Source organism: Sturnira hondurensis, unplaced genomic scaffold (assembly GCF_014824575.4).
Source record: "Sturnira hondurensis isolate 20B ecotype Veracruz unplaced genomic scaffold, ASM1482457v3 Scaffold0018525, whole genome shotgun sequence".
In the NCBI taxonomy this organism is placed as follows: Eukaryota; Metazoa; Chordata; class Mammalia; order Chiroptera; family Phyllostomidae; genus Sturnira; species Sturnira hondurensis.
The window spans coordinates 145,726-167,504 of record NW_028091156.1 but is presented as its reverse complement, the minus strand read 5'-3'; the positions used below and the strand labels follow the sequence as shown (position 1 = coordinate 167,504).

The 21,779-nt window shown below is 41.4% G+C and overlaps 1 protein-coding gene across 1 annotated transcript in view; it reads right to left on the bottom strand.

The window, feature by feature from the left end:
* SDCCAG8 (SHH signaling and ciliogenesis regulator SDCCAG8) overlaps nucleotides 1–21,779 on the bottom strand; it is a 182,453-nt gene that overhangs the window by 138,295 nt on the left and 22,379 nt on the right. The window contains exons 6-9 of the mRNA XM_037069536.1: nucleotides 19,234–19,374; nucleotides 17,839–17,903; nucleotides 14,641–14,829; nucleotides 3,785–3,923 (exon numbers count right to left, since the gene is read on the bottom strand). Of these exons, the coding sequence (XP_036925431.1) occupies nucleotides 3,785–3,923; nucleotides 14,641–14,829; nucleotides 17,839–17,903; nucleotides 19,234–19,374 (534 nt within the window). The remainder of the gene's footprint in view (nucleotides 1–3,784; nucleotides 3,924–14,640; nucleotides 14,830–17,838; nucleotides 17,904–19,233; nucleotides 19,375–21,779) is intronic.

Below are 21,779 nucleotides of genomic sequence, written 5' to 3'. Positions count from 1 at the left end.
GGCCATGCTTGGAGCCAGGGAGAAGGGAGTGACTTCCACCCAAGATGTAACTGGGAGGCACCTCTCCCTGGCTACAGCGCCTGCATAAGAGCTTGGAGATGACTGGCTCTATGCTACAGGGCCACACCTGCCTGGACTTACTATGGCAACTCAGTGAAGCTGGATGAATACGGGAATGCTGGCAGGTGTAACTGATTGTGGGCGGGGTCGGAAATGGGGCTGCAGAGGAAGACTGGTGCTGGGATTTAAACCCAGGCTCAGCAGCCATACCTTGGGGAGAACTACTCGGCTTTGGCAGAGTGGGGGCCCCGCAGCTTTGGGGGGCCCCCATGTGGCTTAGGAAGCCAGAGAGTCTTTGCTTGGAAGAAGAGGGGTGAAAGGACTCTTGCTGGTGGGCCACGAGAAGGTGCCACATGGCTTTGGATTAACTGGATATCCTGGCGCGAGACAGCTGATGGTGCCGGGACCCCGAATCACGGACTTGTACTTCTTTTCCTGAGATAAGGTACCCAAACTAGGGCAGAGGGAGAAGGAAGGGCAGAGGGAGAGGAAGGGCAGAGGGAGAGGAAGGGCTGTGTGCGTCTGTGGGTATTCTAAAAAAACTTTATAGTGCTTTAATGAAGACATTAAGTCACTAATCTAAGTCTGTATAGCTTTTAAATTAATAATTCCTTTCCTTTTCACAAATCTCTGGCATTGGGAGATGTCTTTCCTCTGGTGGCAGGCATAGCGAACCTAGTGGGGGGGCCTCTGGAGAAAAACGTGGTTCCTTCCGGTAATACTGTATCATACAACCACCCTCCCATCTATTCTGTAACAGTTTGATCTTACCATGGATACCACTCACTAGAAAGATTTGGTTCTACTGAATAAATACTTACACACTATTTTTATTAAAGCTTTTTTCTTTTTAACTCCTGGGTTCCCGCTCCTAGTTTCCAGGACCCAGCTGGCTCAGTATACCCTAATTATATTCACCTAGGCATTTATTTACTAAAGCCGTAACTGAATTCCCACAGCTGGGTCACCAAATGGCCAAAAACGATGAACTGAGAGATGTCCATGGGTGACCAAGTGATTTCCGGCCTGCGGCTCCTGTTTCTGCCGGCATTTGCCCAGGTGAGGGCTCCTTCCTCCCCACCCTGCCAGCACTACCCCTGGAAGGGTGGACATGGCTATAGGTCATGAGGAGCTAGGAAACTAGACTTTCTTCCCACCCAGCAGACTCAATCCTCGAGGGACCTTTTCTCTGCTGGGAAATTTCTTTATCTGTGGTCATATCCTGTGGTCGTTCTTGATATTCCCAGTCCTGGTTTCTTAAACCAAAGAATATGCATTACTATCTCAATAGGGCCAAAGCCTTTTTCTGAAAGAAGTTTCTATCTAGCTAAGTCCATTTTTAAAATAGGCAACCTATTCCACAACACAGAAATGCCCTTGCCAACTGCCAGGGTCAGAGTCCTAGAAATCCTTGCAATAGAATTCTTAATTAAGCACGCTTTTCACACTTACAAATGTAAGCTTTAAGACATATGAAAATGTCATTATTTTCAGGAAATAAAACCCACAGAAATAAAAAATGATTATCAACATGTTTTAAGCATTTAACTTGTGAATAGCATGAATGATTGATATTTAGTTTATAAATTCTTGCTTACCAGAAACCTATTAGCCAGTCTTCTCCCTATTCCCCATTTTCAAGATATTTATAATTTATCTTTATTTTGTGGTAGACAATGTACATATCAAGAACCATTATTATCTATGCCTGTTACTGCAATCAAATATTCAGTATTTTAAAAAAAAATTCAGGGTTCTAATTCCTGCCTTTCTGATTGTTGTAATCCAGGAAAAAAATAATTTAGATCCTTGAAAAGAAGAAAAGGCTTGGGGCATTTATTCAACCTACTGGGCTGGTATTTTTGAAAAAAAATCTTTTAGTGGAAGATTATCTCATTTATATGTGCTAATGGTAACTCCATGCCAAAGTGAACAATTTCCTTTGAAAAGAAGCCTTCAGGTTTACAGCCCAGTTAATAACCTTTTCATCTTAGAGCTTAATAAAGGTGTCACTGAAAAACCTCTAGTTTTCCCCCTTATTTATTTCCAGGTTAATTTTTTTCTCTTTTAAAGTTATCTCTGTTATAATGACTTACAATTTTCAAAGGAAAGCAAAGCATGTCTTGAGCACTTACTATGTGCCAGGTGCTTTAATAAATGGCATATACAGAATTTGTTTAACTCCCTCACTAAATTTTAAGTGGTTCTTACCATTCAGTTAAAGAAACTAAGGCTTTGAGACATTAAGTAACTTGTTTATAATCAAAAACCTAGAAAGTGGGTGAGTAGAAATTTGATCCAAAGTAATTTTACAATAAAATATATAAGCATGGGATTATTATTTTCTAGTTTATAAATTTATTATCTTATAAATTTCTCAGGTGTTTTCACTGCCGCTATAAATGTAAATATATAATTTTAAAAAAAAGGAATTTCTTCTACTTGCATGCAATTTCCAAAATTGAACACTAGATGGCGGAAGTGTCGAGGAACTCACTATAAGGACAAAGTATTTTATAGCTCACTGATAAAGTGGTTGGTTTTAAAATTAAAATATGTATGTATCTCAGTTTTTAGTCTCGGAAAGCAAAACTACTAGTGTGTTTTAAGATAACTTAGAGATAAAACTAGTAGGCTTGCACTGCCTCTTGTAAACTATTTAGAAATCAATCCTTGCATTATTACTGATAAAAATGCTATAGATCCATAATAGTCTCTCTAGTTCTTAACCATTACTTTTAAAAAATTACTAACTGCAAAAATTCATAGTGAAAGCTAATAATTTACTTTAATTCAACACACACCTATTACGCAATTTTTACCTAATGACCTAGTGAACAATGACACAGTGACAGCTGTCAGAGACCCGACTTTCAAGGTCATCTGGTAGAGAGAGACAAGGAAACACGGGTCACACACAGCGTTAGCAGGAACACAGGAAGATGAGACCTGTCCAAACAAGAAGAGGCTGAGGGACACGGCTACGTGTGCTGAGCCTCACAGGTTTGAACAGACCTTTTGCAGATGAACACAGGACAGAAAAGCAGAGCACAGCTCACATAGGAAAGAGTGTGGTGAGAGGTCAGGGTAGAAAAACTGGGGTTAGGCCGCACCAGGGCAGGCCTGGATGACCATGCTAAGGAGTCTGTCTCGTCTTGTCCTGCTACAGCAATCCCCTAGATTACCCAGAGTTCCCAGCACACCCCCTGGACCGCTGAGGTTAACCACTGTGGTTGTCACTGCTCTCAGTACACACGTCTGACCAAGTGCACAGGGGGTCCCGACTCCTAGCTAAGGATGCTACTAAAGGCACATGTATTATCATCTGTGGCATATTTGGGTGTGCTCAGGATTTCCTGTGTGCAGAGAAAAAAACATTTGTCTTGAGCCACACATGAACATATACATAGGGGTGTTAAGACTTTTAACAGCATTACAAATTATCAGCAAGTAAAAAGATTAAGCATGCAAGCCTCTCAAAGTACTTCGCCTCCTGGTACAGTGTTCACCGAATAGTGCTGTAACAAGAGTGTCTGCAGAGGCATAAAAACTCTCCAAATAGCAAGTTGGTTTCATTTAGCAAAGTCAACATTAACAGATTGGTCTTCACTTTGCGTGTTTGGAAGGAAGCTTTTAGTTACAGGAGAGTAAGTAAAGAAAAAGCCGGGGGTCGGGGGAGAGCAATCATGGCCTGCCTTTCATTTAATCTTGTTACTGGACTTGCCTTGGTTTTCTCAAAGTGGGCCTCCTCGGTCATTTGCACAGCTTGCTTCACCTGCTCGTAGGCTCTGGCTTCCCTCTGCTGAACATCTGCCAGGCTGCCCCTTACGGAAGCCAGCGCGCCCATCAGGTCGTCTCTTTCCCTGTCGGCACAGAAAGAACATTCAAACCAGAAAGGGCCGACCGATCGATCGTGTAGTCAGTCCTAAGTCAGGAAGGGAAAAGCCTGAGACGCAGGAGAAGAAGAGCCGGGGCGGGCCAGCCTGGCGCACACACGTCTCCTCACACCCAGAGAAAGACCCTCTGTCCTTCCTTGGCGAGGGGCAGGCAGGGCAGCCAAGAAGGCTGTGAGCATTCATGGTGAGGAGGCATCTGTGGGCACAATGACCTACTGTGGGTAGGACTGGCACTCTGAGGGATGCAGAGGAAAGCCCAGCAAAGAGGACATTTGTTTAAAAACAAAGGGCGAGGGCTGAAAAGGAAAACAAGCAACCAGGTAGGGAAGCTGGGGGCCTTATCCCAAAGTAGAGGTAAACATATGAAGAGGGCAAGACTAAGATTTTGTTTACACTATGAATTCTCCTCTTATTTACTGGAACAAATATATGTCCTTCCTCTTCATCTTCTTCCTCAGCCCTCTTTTTCACTCTTCTCTTCCAACTAAATTCTTTCACTTACAAACACATTTCTTCTTTCAGTGGGTAGGACGGTTGATCCCTCAAATGCTCTGCTTACCCATATAATACTCATAAGGTAACAAAATCTTATCCCACTGGGTCCCATCAATGCCCGCAGAGTTCTCCCAAGTGTCCTGAACTGAGCTATTTCTCAGGGAGAGAAGTGAACCGGATGCCAAAATGCTTTGGCATGTGAAACAGTAAGGATCCATCCTCATGGGTTAAATCAACCCCATAGAAAAGATTCCAGGATATTGGCAATTTATCCACTGGATAAAAAATGACCAGTAGATCCAAGAGAAAGTGAGGTAAGAAACTTTCTACACACACAGTTTTTTGTTTTCTTTTAAACACTGTAAGTTGGGCTGTGAGGTATGTTTTGTGGAAGAGCTCAAGTTCAAACTGTGGTTTCAAGTGCAGCTGAAGTAACTGCTTGCAGTTTCCTTTTCATTGCCAAGTTTTAAATGATCGGGAAAGAGCCAACTGTGATTTTCTTTTTAACTTAGCAAACTTGGAGTCATAATTTAAAAGATTATAAACTCCAAGCCTGAGTTGCTTTCAGAATCAACCAGGGACTCCATTAGAAAAGATCTCAAAAAGATAAAATGATTTAAACTATTTGTGGTATTTGGAAAGCAGCCATATTTTAAGAAATATGTAATACTGAACAAAAGTGCAATTATTAGCAGTTTCATAAAAGCTCTTTTTGTTGTTAAAAAACAATAGATTCCTGCACATTTCATAAAATTCATGGGAACATGGTGACCTTCATCTCAGAAATCTTGATATGTTTGTTTTAAATTGAAAAATAATAATATTTTTTGGTGTAAAAGAAATGAAAAATGGAGTTACTTATTTTTAGATAACATAATCCAACATAATGATTATGTGAAAAAGTGGAAGAATCAAAGCAAATTATTTTAGTTATGTAATTAAGAAGTTACATGCAAACAAAACTGAATTTGTATTTAGTTACATTTTTAAATAAGCTCTAACATAAACAGAGACTAGCTTCATTGAGAACATGAAATCCAACTAGAGCCTATAATTCTAGAACCAAAAAAAAAGTCGCTCTTAAGGACAGTACGGACACCTGCTGAAAACCAGTTATGATTCAAAGCTACCCTCATCTGTTCCTGATACCGCGTTAACATCAAAGCCGAGATTCCAAGTAAAAAGACTCAACAAAAATGCTCACTGTTAATAAGTACCACAACAAGATAAAAATCTAACAGATTTGTGTCTTCTGTTTAATACATTCAACCCTTTTCCCCTGTAGCCTGGAGTGGTTTGCACACTATATCATGGGTGTCCATCCTTTTGGCGTCTCCCAGCCACACTGGAGGAAGAAGAGTTGTCTTGGGCCACACATTAAACACAAACATGAATGAAAACTGATGAACAACAAAAAAAGGTTTTAAGTAAATGTACGATTTTGTGTTGGGCCACACTCATTGCTATCCTGGGCCACAGGTGGCTTGCGCGCTGTGGGTTGGAGACCCCTGCCCGATGCTCAATGAAATAAACAACCAAAGAACGAAGGGATGAATGAAGACTGGATGCAGGGCATCAAGAGAGGGGAGCCCAGCTGGTGTGTGAGCCTGGGCTGCGTATCTCCGTGGGTTGGTGTCATCACGTCAACTGAAAAGGCTGGCGAGCTAGAGTTCAGGTCGGGGCACGCGCCTGGGTTGCAGGTTTGGTCCCCAGTCAGGGCGCATACAGAAGGCGGCGAACTGATGTTTCTCTCTCACGTCGATGTTTCCTTCCCTCTCTTTCTCCCTCCCTTCCCCTCTCTCTAAAATCAAAAATAAAAATGAAATTAAAAAAGAGATGATGAAATAAAACTCCCAGTTTTGATTTTTTTATGATCTAAATTTAAGAAGTCACCAGACTATTTGGAATTGGAAAGGAAAGAGTTTAGTAGCTCCGGTTAAAAAACTTTTTCAGAATAGGAACTCACCAACTTCAGCCTATTGAACCACAGAAAATCATCAAAGATAAACACCTCAACACTGACGTCTTGTTCAGCTCCTCATTTCAACAGGGACACCATAAAAATCTGTGTGGCCACGGACTGACACACTCTGGTTTTCCATGGGAGAAACATACCCCCTGCTTTACGACGGCCATCAGGAGAGACGCTAAATTATACACACACTTGTGGGCGTAGGTAGCCATTCTGGCAATTTCGGGTTATCCACTCAGTGACTACATTTTTGGTTTTGTCTTACTGTGTTTTCTTTAGTTTCAGCTCAGTCAGCCCATATGCCAAATAGCAAGTACTAACAAACAAATAAACAAACAAACAAAAAACATAAACCCAGCTCTGGACTTGGCAGCTCTGTTCTCAGCACAGGCCTTGCTTCCTGTCCTGTTCCTGTGTTCACCGGGCTGTCACCTCCTTGACTTAGCTCCCAGTTTCCAGCCCCAACGACTACTCCATGTCTGCTGTTCAGAAACAGCCCACACTGGCCACACGGGGCCACCACCCGGTCAGCTGTGGTCCTCCAGGTCTCCCAGTCCCCAGGTCCAGCCTACAGCCAGGCCTGTGTGGCCTCTCACTGTTAGGACTTGTACAAATACACGTGCTATGACAGTGTCAGAGGGAGAGGAGAATTCTGCAAATTACCATCTTCTGTGGCAAAAGTTGCGTGAGGACTTGTGCCAAGATGGAGGCATAGGTGGAAACACTGTGTCTTCTCCCACAACCAAGTTTAAAGACAACAAAGTTTTAGTAAACAAAGACACAGCCAAAACACAGAAAACTGATCTATACAGAAGTCTGACAACAACGAACATTCAACCAGACCTGTAAGAGGGCGGAGCCAGTGGCGAAGCCGGGTAGGGCAGGAAAGATCTCCCGACCCAGGTGCCCAGGTGGCCATGGATGGATCCCAGGTGTGGGGTATCAATGGGCAGACCCAGTGAGGGCCCAGGGTGGTGGGCTGACCATGGTCACACATTTGTGTGCAGATAAACCAGGCGAAGGAGCAAGCAGTGAGACAGACCGGGCAGGCCCCAGGCCCCACCAGCAAGAAGCAGCAGAGGAGACCTCCATTGCTCCCCTTTAGCCCCCACATACAGCATCACATCCCAGCAACTAGTTGCCCCGCCCTGGTGAACACCTAAGGCTCCGATACTGATACCTAACAGGCATGAACAGTTCAAAAGATGGGTCAAGAAGAACTCAAAGCCCCAGAGCCGATAACTCTAAGCTACCAAGAGATTGCCAGCCTCTCAGATGCACAGTTCAAAACACTGGTGATCAGGATGCTCACAGAACTGGTTGATTTTAGTCACAAATTAGAGGAAAAAATGAAGGCTAAATTAACTGAAATGAAGGGAAATGCACAGGAAACCAATAGTGATGGAAAGGAAACTGGGACTCAAAAAACCAAGGGAGTGGACCAGGAGGAAGAACGAAACATCCAACCAGAAAAGAAGAAAGAAACAAGAATTCAAAAAAATGAGGAGAGGCTTAGGAACCTCCAGGACATCTTTAAACGTTGCAACATCCAGATTATAGGGATACCAGAAGGGGAAAAGAAACAGCCACAAGTGGAAAACTTATTTGAACAAATAATAAAGGAGAATTTCCCCAATCTGGCAAAGGAAATAGACTTCCAGGAAGTCCAGGAAGCTCAGAGAGTCCCAAGAAGTTGGACCCAAGGAGGAACATTACATTGTTTGCAATGACATTAGCCAAGATTAAAATGAAGGAGAGAATCCTAGAAGCAGCAAGAGATAAGGGGACAGTCACCTACAAAGGAGTACCCATCAGACTGTCAGCTGATTTCTCAAAAGAGACCTTACAGGCAAGAAGAGGCTGGAAAGAAGTATTCTAAGTCATGAAATCCAAAGACCTACAGCCAAGATTGCTTTATCTAGCAAAGCTTTCATTTAGAATGGAAGGACAGATAAAGTGCTTCTCAGATAAGATCAAATTCAAGGAGTTCATCAATACCAAGCCCTTATTATATGAAATGTTAAAGGGACTTATATAAGAAAAAGATGATGAAAAATATGAACAGTGAAAGGACAGCAAACTCACAGTTATCAGAAACCACACCTAAAACAGAAGCAAACCAAGAGGATAGCTAGATCAGGAGTGGAACCATAGAAATGGAGATCACATGGAAGGTTAGCAACAGGGGAGTGGGAGGAGGAGGAGGGGGGAGAAGGTACAGAGAATAAGTAGCAGAGATGGTGGGTAGAAAATAGATAGGGGGAGGGCAAGAATAGTAGGGGAATATAGAATCTAAACAACTTGTGACACATGGCCATGAACGAAAGGGGGGAATGGTGGGGGAGGGGTATGCAGGGTGGAGGGGAGTGAAGGGGGGAATGGGACAACTGTAATGGCATAATCAATACAATATATTTTAAAAAAGTTGTGTGAGTGCTTAGAAACGCCATACCCATGTTTGGATAAATGTGACCATGCAGTTTTCTGGAGCACAGTGAGCACGTCAGCATTACCCCTGCCTCAGTCCTGGGTTCAGATGCAAGAGCAGCTGAGGCAGAGGACGAGGTCAGCAGCAGGAGCGTGAGCTCTGGGCTGCACTGATGAGCATGTGGTATTTAAGGGACTTGGTGGAAATGATCAGGGCAACCAGGGCTGAGCAGGACTGTGGATAGTCTCGGCCAAGTTTGAAATAAGGAAAAGAGAGGCTTGTCTGGTCTACATGTGTGAGCTTCACCCTGAAACACGGAGTGCCTCAGAAATGTCTTTAATTCCTAAGTTAATCCACAGTTTTTACCAGCTGTAAGCATTGTTAAGTCTCATTAATAAGTATTATCACTGTTTTTAAAAGCAAAGTCTACAAGGCCAACTTCAACATTTCCTTGTTCCTCATTTCTGGGAAGTTTGGGCCATGGTCTTTCAAAGCCAAGTGTACTGAACATTGCCAGTAATCCTCCCCCAAATCGCAAGCTGGACAAAAGTCCCAGGATAGTAGAGCAGTAACATTTCTTCCCTTTGAAAAGTGAAACTTTTCCAAGGCACCAGGAACTTCAGAAACAAATTTAATGCAAAGCAGTTCCACTGTGATGACATTCAAGGGTGTTTTGATCATAAAGCAAGAGAAAGAGATGACTGCTGCTCCTACCTACCTCATGGAATAATAAGGCCCACGAGGACTTCAAATCCACTTTTCAAATACATCCAGTGTCATCAGCAGTGGTTAAGTGCACACTCCAAGAAGTCCCTAAGGTCCTTCCAAAACGGCACAAACACACGGGTGGCCTGGTCCCCTAGTCCTGCCTCGTCACCCCCTTTTCGAGTGCCCGAGTCCTTCCTGTGTCATACACGCAATCTGCTGCAGGCTTAACAGATCCACACGGGAGCCCCAAAGGGCTGTCACAGGAGCACGTTTCCAACAGAGGCTGGAAAGTTCTTTGGATTTATCATATTTTTGAAATGTCGTGTGCAAGTCAGGCAGGAAACACTATGATACAGCTCATTGAAGGGTCATACTTCTAATTATGCAGAAAGCTAGAAATCCAAACCAGAAAGTGTTGGCTGCTCTTCAAAGTCAGCATGACACTCAATAGTCCGCGTTCTGCATTAATAAGCTGAAAGACGCCGGACACCAGCTCAGGCCAAGGGAACTGTGTGCACGAAGATTTTCCCTGACTGTACAAGCAGAAACGTCCCCTGTGTTCTGCTGTTAAAATAGAGCCCGAGGCCGTGATATGCTGACCAAGCAGAAAACCGAACTGAGAAGGCTGACGTTTGTTTTAAGAGGCTGAGAGCTGAAATTTAAAACCAGAGACAAAGGGCCGTATAACTGAGAAGGAATCTAATTTCTGTGTGACTGCCAGACTTGGAATCAATGTAAACATTGTCATTTCCTTTTAAAATATTTTTCTCATGATCTGCAGAGACAATATAAAAGGCAATATAATAGAAAAAAGGGTTTTTTTGGGGGGGTTGCTATTGTTGGTTTTGCTACTTAGTTTTAATGTCTGACAGTTTTTCTCTGTGTAACTTTGAATATCCTTTGTGATTTAATGTTTTCATTACATTCTCTTTGTAAAACTGATGACCACCTTGGTTGAAGCCCTTTTTGACCTACACTTTCAATTTCAACGCCTGCTTCTACGTCTCCAGTGATAGTCGCTGTTAAACGCTGCGTGCTTGTCCTTTCATGTGTTTTTCTACGCGTCTGCATGAACCTGGAGGAAGTATATAGTGTGGTTGTGTGTGGTCTTCTAGAAAATACAAATGGCTTTGTGCCAGGCGTGTCTTTCTCATTTTATTTTGTTTTATTTTCTCCTCACAAAAATATATTTTGGAACTTCATGTTACTTTAGTATACATATAGATATACTTCTTCTTCTTCTTTTTTTTAATGTGCATACATTTCAGTTCCTCTAAACCACAGTTCAGTTACCCTCCTTTGCAGGATATTTATGTAGATTGTTCGCACCTAAAACAAAAACCTCTTGTTTTCCACTATGGTCAGTTTCTGAACTCACAACAATTCTGACACCAAGTGTGTGGTTTCCCCCACACCCAGCAACTCTCTCATGCTTGGCAGACACTGACTCAAGCTGACACTAACTGCCTGAGGTTAGCAAAGACCCTGCAGGTTAAGACTTGGTCCCCCTCGACTGCCTGCTCTTTAGATCCAGTTGCAAGTCCCAGGTTGTCATCCGTACCTCTGACAAACTGGCAATAAATTGGGGGTTCTCACAACCCCTTCATCGGGTTCGAGGATTTGCTGGGACAGCTCTCGGAACACAGGAAAAGTGCCTTACTTGCTATTCCCTGTTCATTACAAAGGACGCAACTCAGGAGCAGCCAGATGGAAGAGATGCATTGGACAAGGTATGCAGGCAGGGCCTGGAGCGCATGCGCCCTTCCTGTGCGCGCACCACCACACGTGTTCACCAGCCAAGAAGCTCTCCAGGCCCCATGGTGCATGGTTCTTATGAAGGTTCCATAGGCACGACTGATTCCATCATTGGTCATAGGTGATGGACTCTCCAGCCCCTCTCTCCTCCCCAAAGGCTGGGGAGTAAGGCTGAAAGGTCTAATCCCGTAATCATATGGATGGCTCCCCTGGCAACCAGCCCCCCTGTGCTTAATGCGTTTCCAAAAGTCCTCTTCTGAACATAAACTCGAGTATGCTTAAAAGGGGCTTGTTAAGAAAAAGAGATGTTCCTTTCACCTTTATGCTCTGGCCCTGTATCACAAGCAGGGGGGGAAGAAATATTAACACAAAAGATGCTTGTACGACTCTTTTCACTTATGAAATTACAGGGGTTTTAGAAGCGCTGTCTATGCCAGAAACGGGACACGAAGCCCAAATATCACAACACTATTAAAAATAATGCTGCAAAAACCATTCCCTATAAAGGACTCATATGACCACACATAAGTTCTCTAGGGTAAATTTTTGAAATGTGTAATGCACAATTTAAATATTAATGAATAGTGTTAAATTATCCTCCAAAGAAGTTCCAATTTATAGTTCCACCAGCAGGGTATGAAAATACTCGCATAATCGTGGCCTCACCAACTCCTGTGACTGTCAGTCTTTAACTTTCACAGATTGGATGGCTTGGTTTTATTAAAGATTGTATTTTCTTGAATAATAGCAGAATGAACACCTTCCTGTGTTCCGACAGCTCCCTCTTTCATTGTTCAGTGACTGCCATTCAACTTTGCAACTGAGCAGTTTGTCTTTTTTGTTAGTTTCAAAGGAAATTCTTTACATATACCAATTTTTTATTATATAAGATGAAAATATTTTTCCCAGTCTTTTCATTTAATTTGCAATATTGTATCATAAGAAGGTTTTTTTAAAAAAAGATTTTATTTATTTATCTTTAGAGAGGAAGGGAAGGAGAGAAGGAGAGAAACATCAATGTATGGTTGCCTCTCATGAGTTCCCTGCTGGGAACTGGCCTGCAACCCAGGCATGTGCCCTGACTGGGAATCGAACCACGATTGTGTGGTTTGCAGGCTCGCACTCAATCCACTGAGCTACACCAGCCAGGACATAAGAAGGCTTTTTTAATGGAGTCAAATGTTTCATTTTTATTTCCTCTATGACTTTTGCTCATTATGTCATGCTCAAAACTTTGGCCCAAAGCTCTAAAGATATTTTCTATATTTTCTTGTAATATTTCTAGAGTCAAAATTACATCTGGGTCTTTGTACCATCTTGCATTTATTTTTGTGAGGTGTGGTTCTATTCTTTTTTTTTTTTCAAATATAAAAGGTTTGTAAAGTGGGGTAAGAACATTTATCTCCTAAATGCTTTGCCGTGAGTAAGAGAGATATATTTTTCAACCGCCTGGCACTCTGTGGCATATAATAAATGCTAACGGCATGTTAGTTGGGTCTGAAAATAGATTTAATAAGTGTTATATTGAATCTATATGAATAATTTAATAGTATAGTTAACAATTAATATAATATTCAACCAAAACAGGACCGTCAGCACTTGTCATACAAATGACCAGTCAGTCCACACTGGCAAAGTTTGGTTTCTGTATAGTGACCAACGGGTTAGTCTTGTGCGGACCCCACGCCTTCCGGACAGTGTGGCTGCTCGTGCAGTGTGGGAGGAGCAGGGGGGATGCAATGTTCAAGGCAGGGACTGTTTTAAGCATATATATCAGTATTCTCTCAGTGACCCTATTACTTAGGTGCTTTTATCTCCATTTCCAAAATGGGAAATTGAGACAAAACCAGTTAAGTAACTCCTGTGAGGCCACACAGTAAGATAGCAGGAGAACCAGAATATGAATGTAGGCAGGCTTCACAGCTACGCCCTAGCCACAGGCTGGGCTGGCTCAGCAAATCCCTAAGGGGTAGGTAGGTATCACACCTCCAAACAACAGAACACTCCAGACTCCAGAGGGAAAGTGATTTGGTCAAAGGTCAAAATGCAGAGCAAAACTGGCCTGATTTTAACAGTGGCAGTCTTTCCAGGCCAGCTCCAAGGGGAGGGTGTCTGACTGTGAAGCCGTAAGTGCCAAGTGTCTTGTCCAGTGAACCGCCGACATTTACTGAGTGCCCACCACACTCTGCTAGAAGCCAGGGACATGGCAGTGAACGAGACCTGGTTGCCACCTCCAAGGAGACAGGATGTGTTGTAAGATCACAGAAGAAAGGAGTCCATGTGAGCTGAGAGAAAGGTGGGGCAAGGCAGGTGGGAGAACACCTGTGGAGGGAGTGACACTGGGGTACGTGGAGAGCCCAAACAGAGCGAGAGAGAGAGAGGTGACTGTGAGCACAGAGAATGCAGGGTGGGGGGGAGAACACACACTACAGATCATCACTGGGTCACACAGTGAGTAATATTCTCAACTTCTCCAGAAAAACGGGACAGAAATAGGTGTACACATGGAACTGCAGTATTTTAGCCCAGATAAAAACTTTTTTCTATTCTCACTCAAAGATTTTTGTCAATGCTTTTAGAGAGAAAGGAAGGGAGAGAGAGAAAGACAGGATGGGGGAGAGAGAAACTTCAATGTGAGAGAGAAACACTGATTGGTTGCCTTTTCATAAGTGCCCCAACTGGGGATCGAACCCTCAACCTAGGCATGTGCCCTGACAGGGACTCAAACCTGTAACCATTTGGTGTGCAGAACAATGCTACAACCAACTGAGCCCCACTGGCCAGGGCAATGAAAACTTTGATTACATGAAAGCTCATCTGTAACTTGCCCTTAATCAGCCCTGGAATATTAATTAACACAGGAGCACAGTGGGACTTTCTTCTAATGAACTAATAATACCCTTCACGACAGGTACGTGATAAAGACACAGAGATAATTTACTCTATCTATACTACCGCAGGCAAATTCAACATGGAGCAAAAATCAAAAGAATTCCTCCCAGACTCACTTCAGATAAGAACAGTGCTGGATGTGCAATGATAGAGTCATAGAAATGAACAGAATAGAAAGATTATCTACTTCTACTTTCTTGCTTGGAGATGAGAATGAAACCAAGAGAAAGAAAATTACTGGACCACGGTGACATGACACCCATAGTTAGCAGAACTGATCTGTTCTGTTTTCAAGAAAGCGACATGAAGGGACCTTTATAAATCCTTTTTACTTCAAGGGTCCCATTCAGCACGTGTGACTTAGCATGGGGCGAAGGAACACGATACCCCTTTAAAGAAAACTCCTCATGTGGCCCAAGACTCTGCACACTCACTTGGTCAGTCTCTCAATGGTCTGCACGTGGACATCGCTGTGGGTGTGGGAGAGCACAGCCTCGTGCTGGGCGCACTTCAAACACAGACCCCCGACGCGGTTGGCAACGTTAGCAGCAAGGAGGGACTCTTTGTGCTTCAGTCGCTCTTTCAGGTCTTCACAGTTTTTCTGATACTCAGCTAAGTCTTTCCTGAAAAGAAGGGGAAAAGTTCCAGTAAGTGGCTAGGTATCCTCAGAGTGACAGCTACTACCATTACTCATGGGTGATAACCTCATGGTGTGCTTTACGCACAGTATCTTAATAAGTCTTACCCCGGCCCGAACTCTAGGTGGATTACGTTGGTTAGGGTTATCCTGATAGACGCTTTGAATAAAATGAAACAAACATATGAAACAATTAGTCCAAGTTTGTAAAAGTAGTCTGCCTGTGATATTGGCTCTCTGTTCACAGGATCCTGTGTCTTGTATTGGACCCACAAAAGTAAAACTACAAATGAAAGTTCTAAGTAGTTTCATTTAATAACGGGCTGGGGTGACAACACAACCCCCTTGATCTGAGGGGAAATACCCAGTTTCAAGTGTTTAACCTCTTCAAATGTATTAAGAGTACCTTAAAGGACCACATAAAAGACACGGATCCTGCCATTGTCCATTTGTCTTCAAGATGGAAAACATGAAAAAATTATCGAGCCACCAAGTTCTACAAGGGGCTGCTTTGAAAGAGAGTGGGCCACGGGAAGGAGTTATATGGAACTTGCCAGTCTTAAGATTCCATAACTAGCAGATACGCACTGGAAATATGCAGCTTGCTTAAAAAGGGGGGCCGGGGTGGGGCTGAGAAATTGTGGGGGGCTGTTTGTTTTTACTTTATGGGATAGTCCTTGAAGATGTTTTTCTCCAAGTTTTGGTTGAGTCTACTTGAGCAACTGGGCTTCCTTGCACAGACATCCCTTTCCTACTGTACAAAAAGAAACTTCCTACTTCTAAAAGGAGAACGCTGCCCTTGAGTTCTTGGAAGACTGAAGGCAGGCACTTGATTGCTGACTCTGTCTACTCTCTGTTGTCCAGTGTACTCAGGGACCTATAAGCTGTCCCAGCTTACTCACTATCCCAGAGGAGAAGCTAATGATTACGACATCTGGCTATTACACATGACTTCAACTATGGGGTCAGGGGATGTTTCCGGCAACCTGGTGGAGGTGGGGAAGATCCACAGGCGAACTAAGGCTTAAAAAAGCTAATCTCATGAGAGTCTGAAGTTGGAAAAAAAACGGAACTGTTTTGTCCTATTCCCAAGATAATATCTCTGACATAATAAGATTTCTTTTTTTTTAAATATTTTATTTATTTATCTTTAGAGAGGAAGGGAAGGAGAGAAGGAGAGAAATATCAATGTATGGTTGCTTCTCATGAGGCCCCTGCTGGGAACTGGCCTGCAACCCAGGCATGTGCCCTGACTGGGAATCGAACCGCAATCGTGTGGTTCGCAGGCCCGCGCTCAATCCACTGAGCTACACCAGCCAGGGCATAAGATTTCTTTTTAAGTATTACAAAGAAAAATTCTGACTTTCAAAGGCTTTATTTTTAAAAACTTGGTAAGCATATTCCAAAGAAAAAGAGTGTCCCTGACTATTTCTGTCAGGTCCAAGTTGAAAACACTCAAGTAGCTCTGATTATTTATAATGGCAAATAATAATAATAATAATAAAGAAATAATTACTATAAAGTGAGAGGTTCTGAGAGTAGCAATTTTATATCTTCCTTTAAGAAAAAGGCCTCTTTCATTAGTCTTAAATTATACCAAAACAAAATAAAGAAACAGAAGGGAGCAGGGAGTGAAGTCTAGTTCACTGTAACGAAATTAAAGATGGCATATTTGAATTCTGACTGAGAAAAAATAAATCACAGTACCATACACATAATGAAGTTAGAACATATAACTTTAAAAGCTAAAGAATCAAAACACAATATATATCAAAATATAACAAAAATAAACAATAAGAAAGCAAAAATTAGACCATTTTCTAAATATTAGGTTTCTTCATGGAAAAGTAAAAATCTCTCTATAAGTCTTCAAATGAACATGGACAAGGTATGAAAAGAGCATATTAAAGTCAGTGAACCACAGCAGGTGCGGTGAACGCCCCTGTGTTCTGGTTCTTAGTGTTACTCTAGTGACATCTCTAGACACATATGTGATGAAGACTTCAAATTTTGTTTCAAATTAGACTACCAAAATAAATTAATCATTAAAAGCATTTTAATAAATAAAATAAAATTATTAAAGTAAATTTATTATGAGTAGTTTAAAGTTCACTTGATTTGAAAATATTTCATTACTCTTGTTTACAATAAACTTTAACATAGAAAAAATAATTCCTTGTATGTTTTTGTATAATAAATAACTTTCTAGCTCCAAAGAGAGAACACTGCATTTCAATTCTTAGACAATGAATACATAATAAACCACTAATGGTTAATCTATAATATATAGCTTTTATTGGAATTTTTGAAAACATATGAAAAAGCACATGAAAACTCATTATGTATACACAAATTCACCATGTATAAAAAAATACTTAAACTATTAAATTACTGTTGCAATTTTAAAATTAAATGAAGAAAAATCAATAAAGAAGAAAACTCTTATGTGTAATTTGAAAACTAGACTGCTTTATTTTCACTATTTATTTTAAAAGCTTAATTTCTCTAAGAGCAGCTAATCATTCTTATTTCTGTCAGGAAACACAAATATTTTACAATTGGAGAAAAATACAACTTATGATTTAGTTCACAGTTATTAGAAATAACATGTGGAAAGGGACCTCACAATTTGATGCCTCCTTATTCTTTAATAATGAGAGCATATGTCTTATATTGTAAACAAAATGCCATCAAATAATTCTTATACTGACTAAAACTAGGACTTCAGCAAACATTCAAATATACAGGGTCCAGCATAACTAACGCCCCCTTTCCATTATGAAATCTTTTATTACCAAATCATAAACATGTGATTCTTTAACATAACAATATCACACCCAAGCACACCACAGGACACTTTAGGTGAACTGTTCAAATTACAACTATAAATCGTTACACCCATGTTATTACCATGAGCAGGCCTTACTTCCGCCAGACCCTGCATTTTAAGATCACTGTGCTTTTGCTATGATTTTATATAGTGGTAATACTTTACCTCAAAATCCTCACTTGTGATTCCAGGATTTCAGACTTTTCTTCATAAGTAAGTTTCAGCCTCTCCTGTAGAAAAGGAAAAAGAAAATACATTTCTTCTGTGTCCTGTGTTTGACAAGCAAATTTTAATGATTAGTATGAAACTCAGTATCTTCCCAGGAGGAAAAATAATGTGCGCTCTCAGGACCGCTTCCTCTCGTCCACCTAAAGCTTTCTGTATTTATTGAGTGAAATGCCTGCACAAACTACTGAGTCAAAAAATGGCAATTACAGAGAAAAAGTTTCTTTCGAACTTGCATAAATCACACCTTTCTTTAAAAACTGTGACGCCAGGAAAAACCTATGATAACCAACAAGGTTAATGAGGACAAAGATCCAACCCCACTGGGCCCCCTACTGTGACTGCTCTATATTTGAAGCATTATAAACATACATACAATATGCGTATTTGACACACAATGGAACGAATACTAAAGGGAAGTTGTAAAATACGGATGATAGACCAAGCTCTCTACAGGCCCCTGCTTGTCACTCTCTCATTCAACAAATACTTATTGGGCATCTCAGATGGAGACGCCTCCAGCTTCACGGAACTAGATCCTAGCAAGGCACGGAAAGACAGATGAACTTTATAAATTCATTTATATAGAATTTATGATAGCCAGGTGTACAGAAGGTAACGTTACTTGTCATTCAGTCAAAGAGAAGTAGCAAACCTTCGTGGAGGAGGCGCTAAGACGGAAAGCATCATTTCCGATACAACGAAAGGCACAGAGGCGGGGCATGCAAAGTGCCAGGTGGGAAGTGAGCCGAGATGGGTTAGAGAGGTAAGGTTAGGTATGCATGGAAAAAATACAGACATGAAGACCCCTAACAGACAACTCACGTAGCCTCCACAGAGCAGAGGCACTGGAAGCACGCTGAACACTTTTGACCAGATTTGAATCTTAAACAAATGTTTTGTGCTTTTCTCTGTAGCAGCAATGAGAACTTGGAAAATGAAATCATCGTACATGCTACAGCATCGATGAACCTGGAAAACATTATGCTAAATAAGATATGCCAGACACGAGAGGACCAATATGGTTTGATTGCATTGTGTCAGGCCCCTAGAACAGGCAAATAGAGGGGAGAGGAGGTTACCAGGGGGTGGAGAGAGAAGAGAGTGGGAGTTACTGTTTGAGGGGAACAGAGTTTTATGGGGGGATGATGGAAAAGTTTTGAAAATGGATAGTGTTCACGGTCGCGCACTCATTGTGAATGAGTTGTACACTTAAAGTGCTAAAATGGTAAAATTGTAAATTATTATAATGTTAAATTTTATGTTATGTATATTTACCATGATAAAAAGTACCAGAAAAAGTAGATAGTAGCACAAAAGCACCGAAATACTTACCAGGTCTAGCTTCCATTTCTCAGCCTCACCAGCAGACGAAGCTTTGACAATATCCATGCTGCCGCAGGAGAGCGATCTTTTGGGAGCCTCTTCTACCCCAGGATTCTCACCTGTTGTAATCCAAGAATTCTGCATGTTTCCCTAAAACGCAACGTGCCAGTAATTGCAATCAACATTTACCTTTAAATCAACATGCATGCTTCGCAAGTGGAATACTTGATTCTTATCTATGATAAAAGAGTTTTAAAGAGCAGATCCTTCTTCACTGCAAATCAATAATCATTTTACATTGTCTAGCTACTAGGGTCATATTCCCCAGCACGCACTGCAAAGTCAAAGATGTCAGTGCAGTGAGCAAATGAATCTATCTCTTCCTTCTCCTGAGACATACACTCTCGAAACACACAGCCCTCTCTTAGTTTGCCTTTCATTTTTCACATTACAGAAAGGCGTGACTAATAATAGCTGTTAATACATATGGTGTTTACTCTGCACCCAACGCTGTTTATGTGCTTCACATATATTAATTCATTGGCTCATTACAACAACCCTGATTCACTGTTATCTCCATTTTAGATAACAGTAAGATTCACTGTTATCTCCATTTTAGAGATGAGGAAACTGAGTCACACAGCGTAACTTGCTGAGTTACAGAAGTAGGAAGTAGCCAGTAAGTGGTATGGCTAGGATTTGAACTCTGGCAATCTGGTTCAGGAGTCCATGCCCTAAGCCACCATGCTCATTTGCCTTTCCAGAAAAAAATCTTTGTCTTCAACAAGCAAAAGAGTGTATGACATGTCAGGAATTCAAAAGGAGTGGTAAGGACCATGACACACCACCCAAAATAAGCAGCCACTTCCGCCTCCAGTCAATTGCTGCCCTGTGGGAATGCAAACTCGTATTTCCAAAAATCTTTTCATTAAAAAAGTAAGCCAGAGATCTAGCTTTTCATTTGAAGCATCGGTAAATATTGGCTTACTGTTTGGCAAACAAATGACTAGGTCTGCAGGTGGAATTTAGTGAACCTGTGGCCTGTCTTCCACCTCTGGCACCGTCTCAACATTCAGTGAAATAAGCAGCCTAAGATCCACACAATTTATGTGCACAGCCAGGACTAAAATACTTACATCCATTTGACAAATAATAACTGCACTCTTGTTCGGGGCCAGGGAATACAGCAGTAGCCACAAGAAAGGACAGGTCCCCACAAAGACAACTATACTGCAGTGTCATATCGTGCTAGAAGGTGGAAATGACATTCCTCCAAAGTAGAATCTGAGATTCCACTCCATATTCTACAGGAGATTCAAGGAGGATTTTTCCTAGAGTTTAGACACTAGTGTCCATAGGATAACTAAGAGTAAGCTACATGGGAAGGGCATGCCAGGACAAGAGAACATGGTAAGAAGAGCCACAGTGGTGTGAAATAGGCTGGTCGCAGGGGACTCGGGGAATTCAGCATCATTAGATGCTGAAACACAAGGCAATGGGTGTCAGAAGGTGAAGCTAGAGTCAAATAAAGACCCAAAGAGTATGAGATAATAAGCTTGAACTTGACTGGATAGGTAGGGACAAATCTCCCAAGACTGGATTGCACCCAGAGTTCCTTTGGAGAGCAATAAAGAAGGGTGGTACTAATTTTATGGAGAAATTGGAGAAAGCACACAGACCTTCAGTCACTAACATGATAGAAACATTGTCATTCCTGGGAAAGACGTGCTAGTCTAATTGACACTTGGTTCTGTCTTAGACATCTCTTAAAAACTTGAATGGCATTTGACTAAGGTTTTAAAAATCTAATTATATTCACATCCCCGATGACCACTGAAAACCTTTACTCTCTTAACTGAGCAGAGTGATTGGTAGTGACAGGGGATGAGAATAGACATGGAAAGAAATGGCTCAGAAATCTGCTACTTAAAAATAATCTCCTAGATCCTTGAGTATACATGCCAAAATTTCTAGTAAATAGTATATTTTAATGTTATAATTTTTGAACTCTCAAAAAAGCCCTCCATTAAAAGAAATTTTATAAGAATAAGCAATGAAAAATAAAACTGGAAATACTCTTTAAATATTTTAGTTAAAAAAAAACAATCTGCTTTTTTCTTCAACTGGTAGGTCAAAAACTAGGCTAAAAGCTAAAAGTCATGTAGGCTACCATTCAAGTCCAAGGTTAAAACTCAGAAACAATAAAGAGGAGGCTCCTGTCTTCTGAGAGAAATCTTTTATCCCAGGACAAACAAAGATAGTTTGGTTCAATACTGACAAGTGATTACTAATTTATGTGGGCAGGCAGCATAATTCAAGGATAGGTGATGGATTTGGGGTCATCCATTCCCATGCTTGAGTCCTAGCTTTGCTATTTTCTAGCTTTGTGAAATTAGACAGGGTACTTTGGTTACCTAACCGCTGTGTATCTTAATTCACTCGTCTGAAAAGAGACATAATAACAGTGACTTGTGTGGCTAATGTAAAACTAAAATAATAAAATGTAAATAAAGTGTTTAATATAGTGTCTGGAACACCATAACCATGTAGTCATC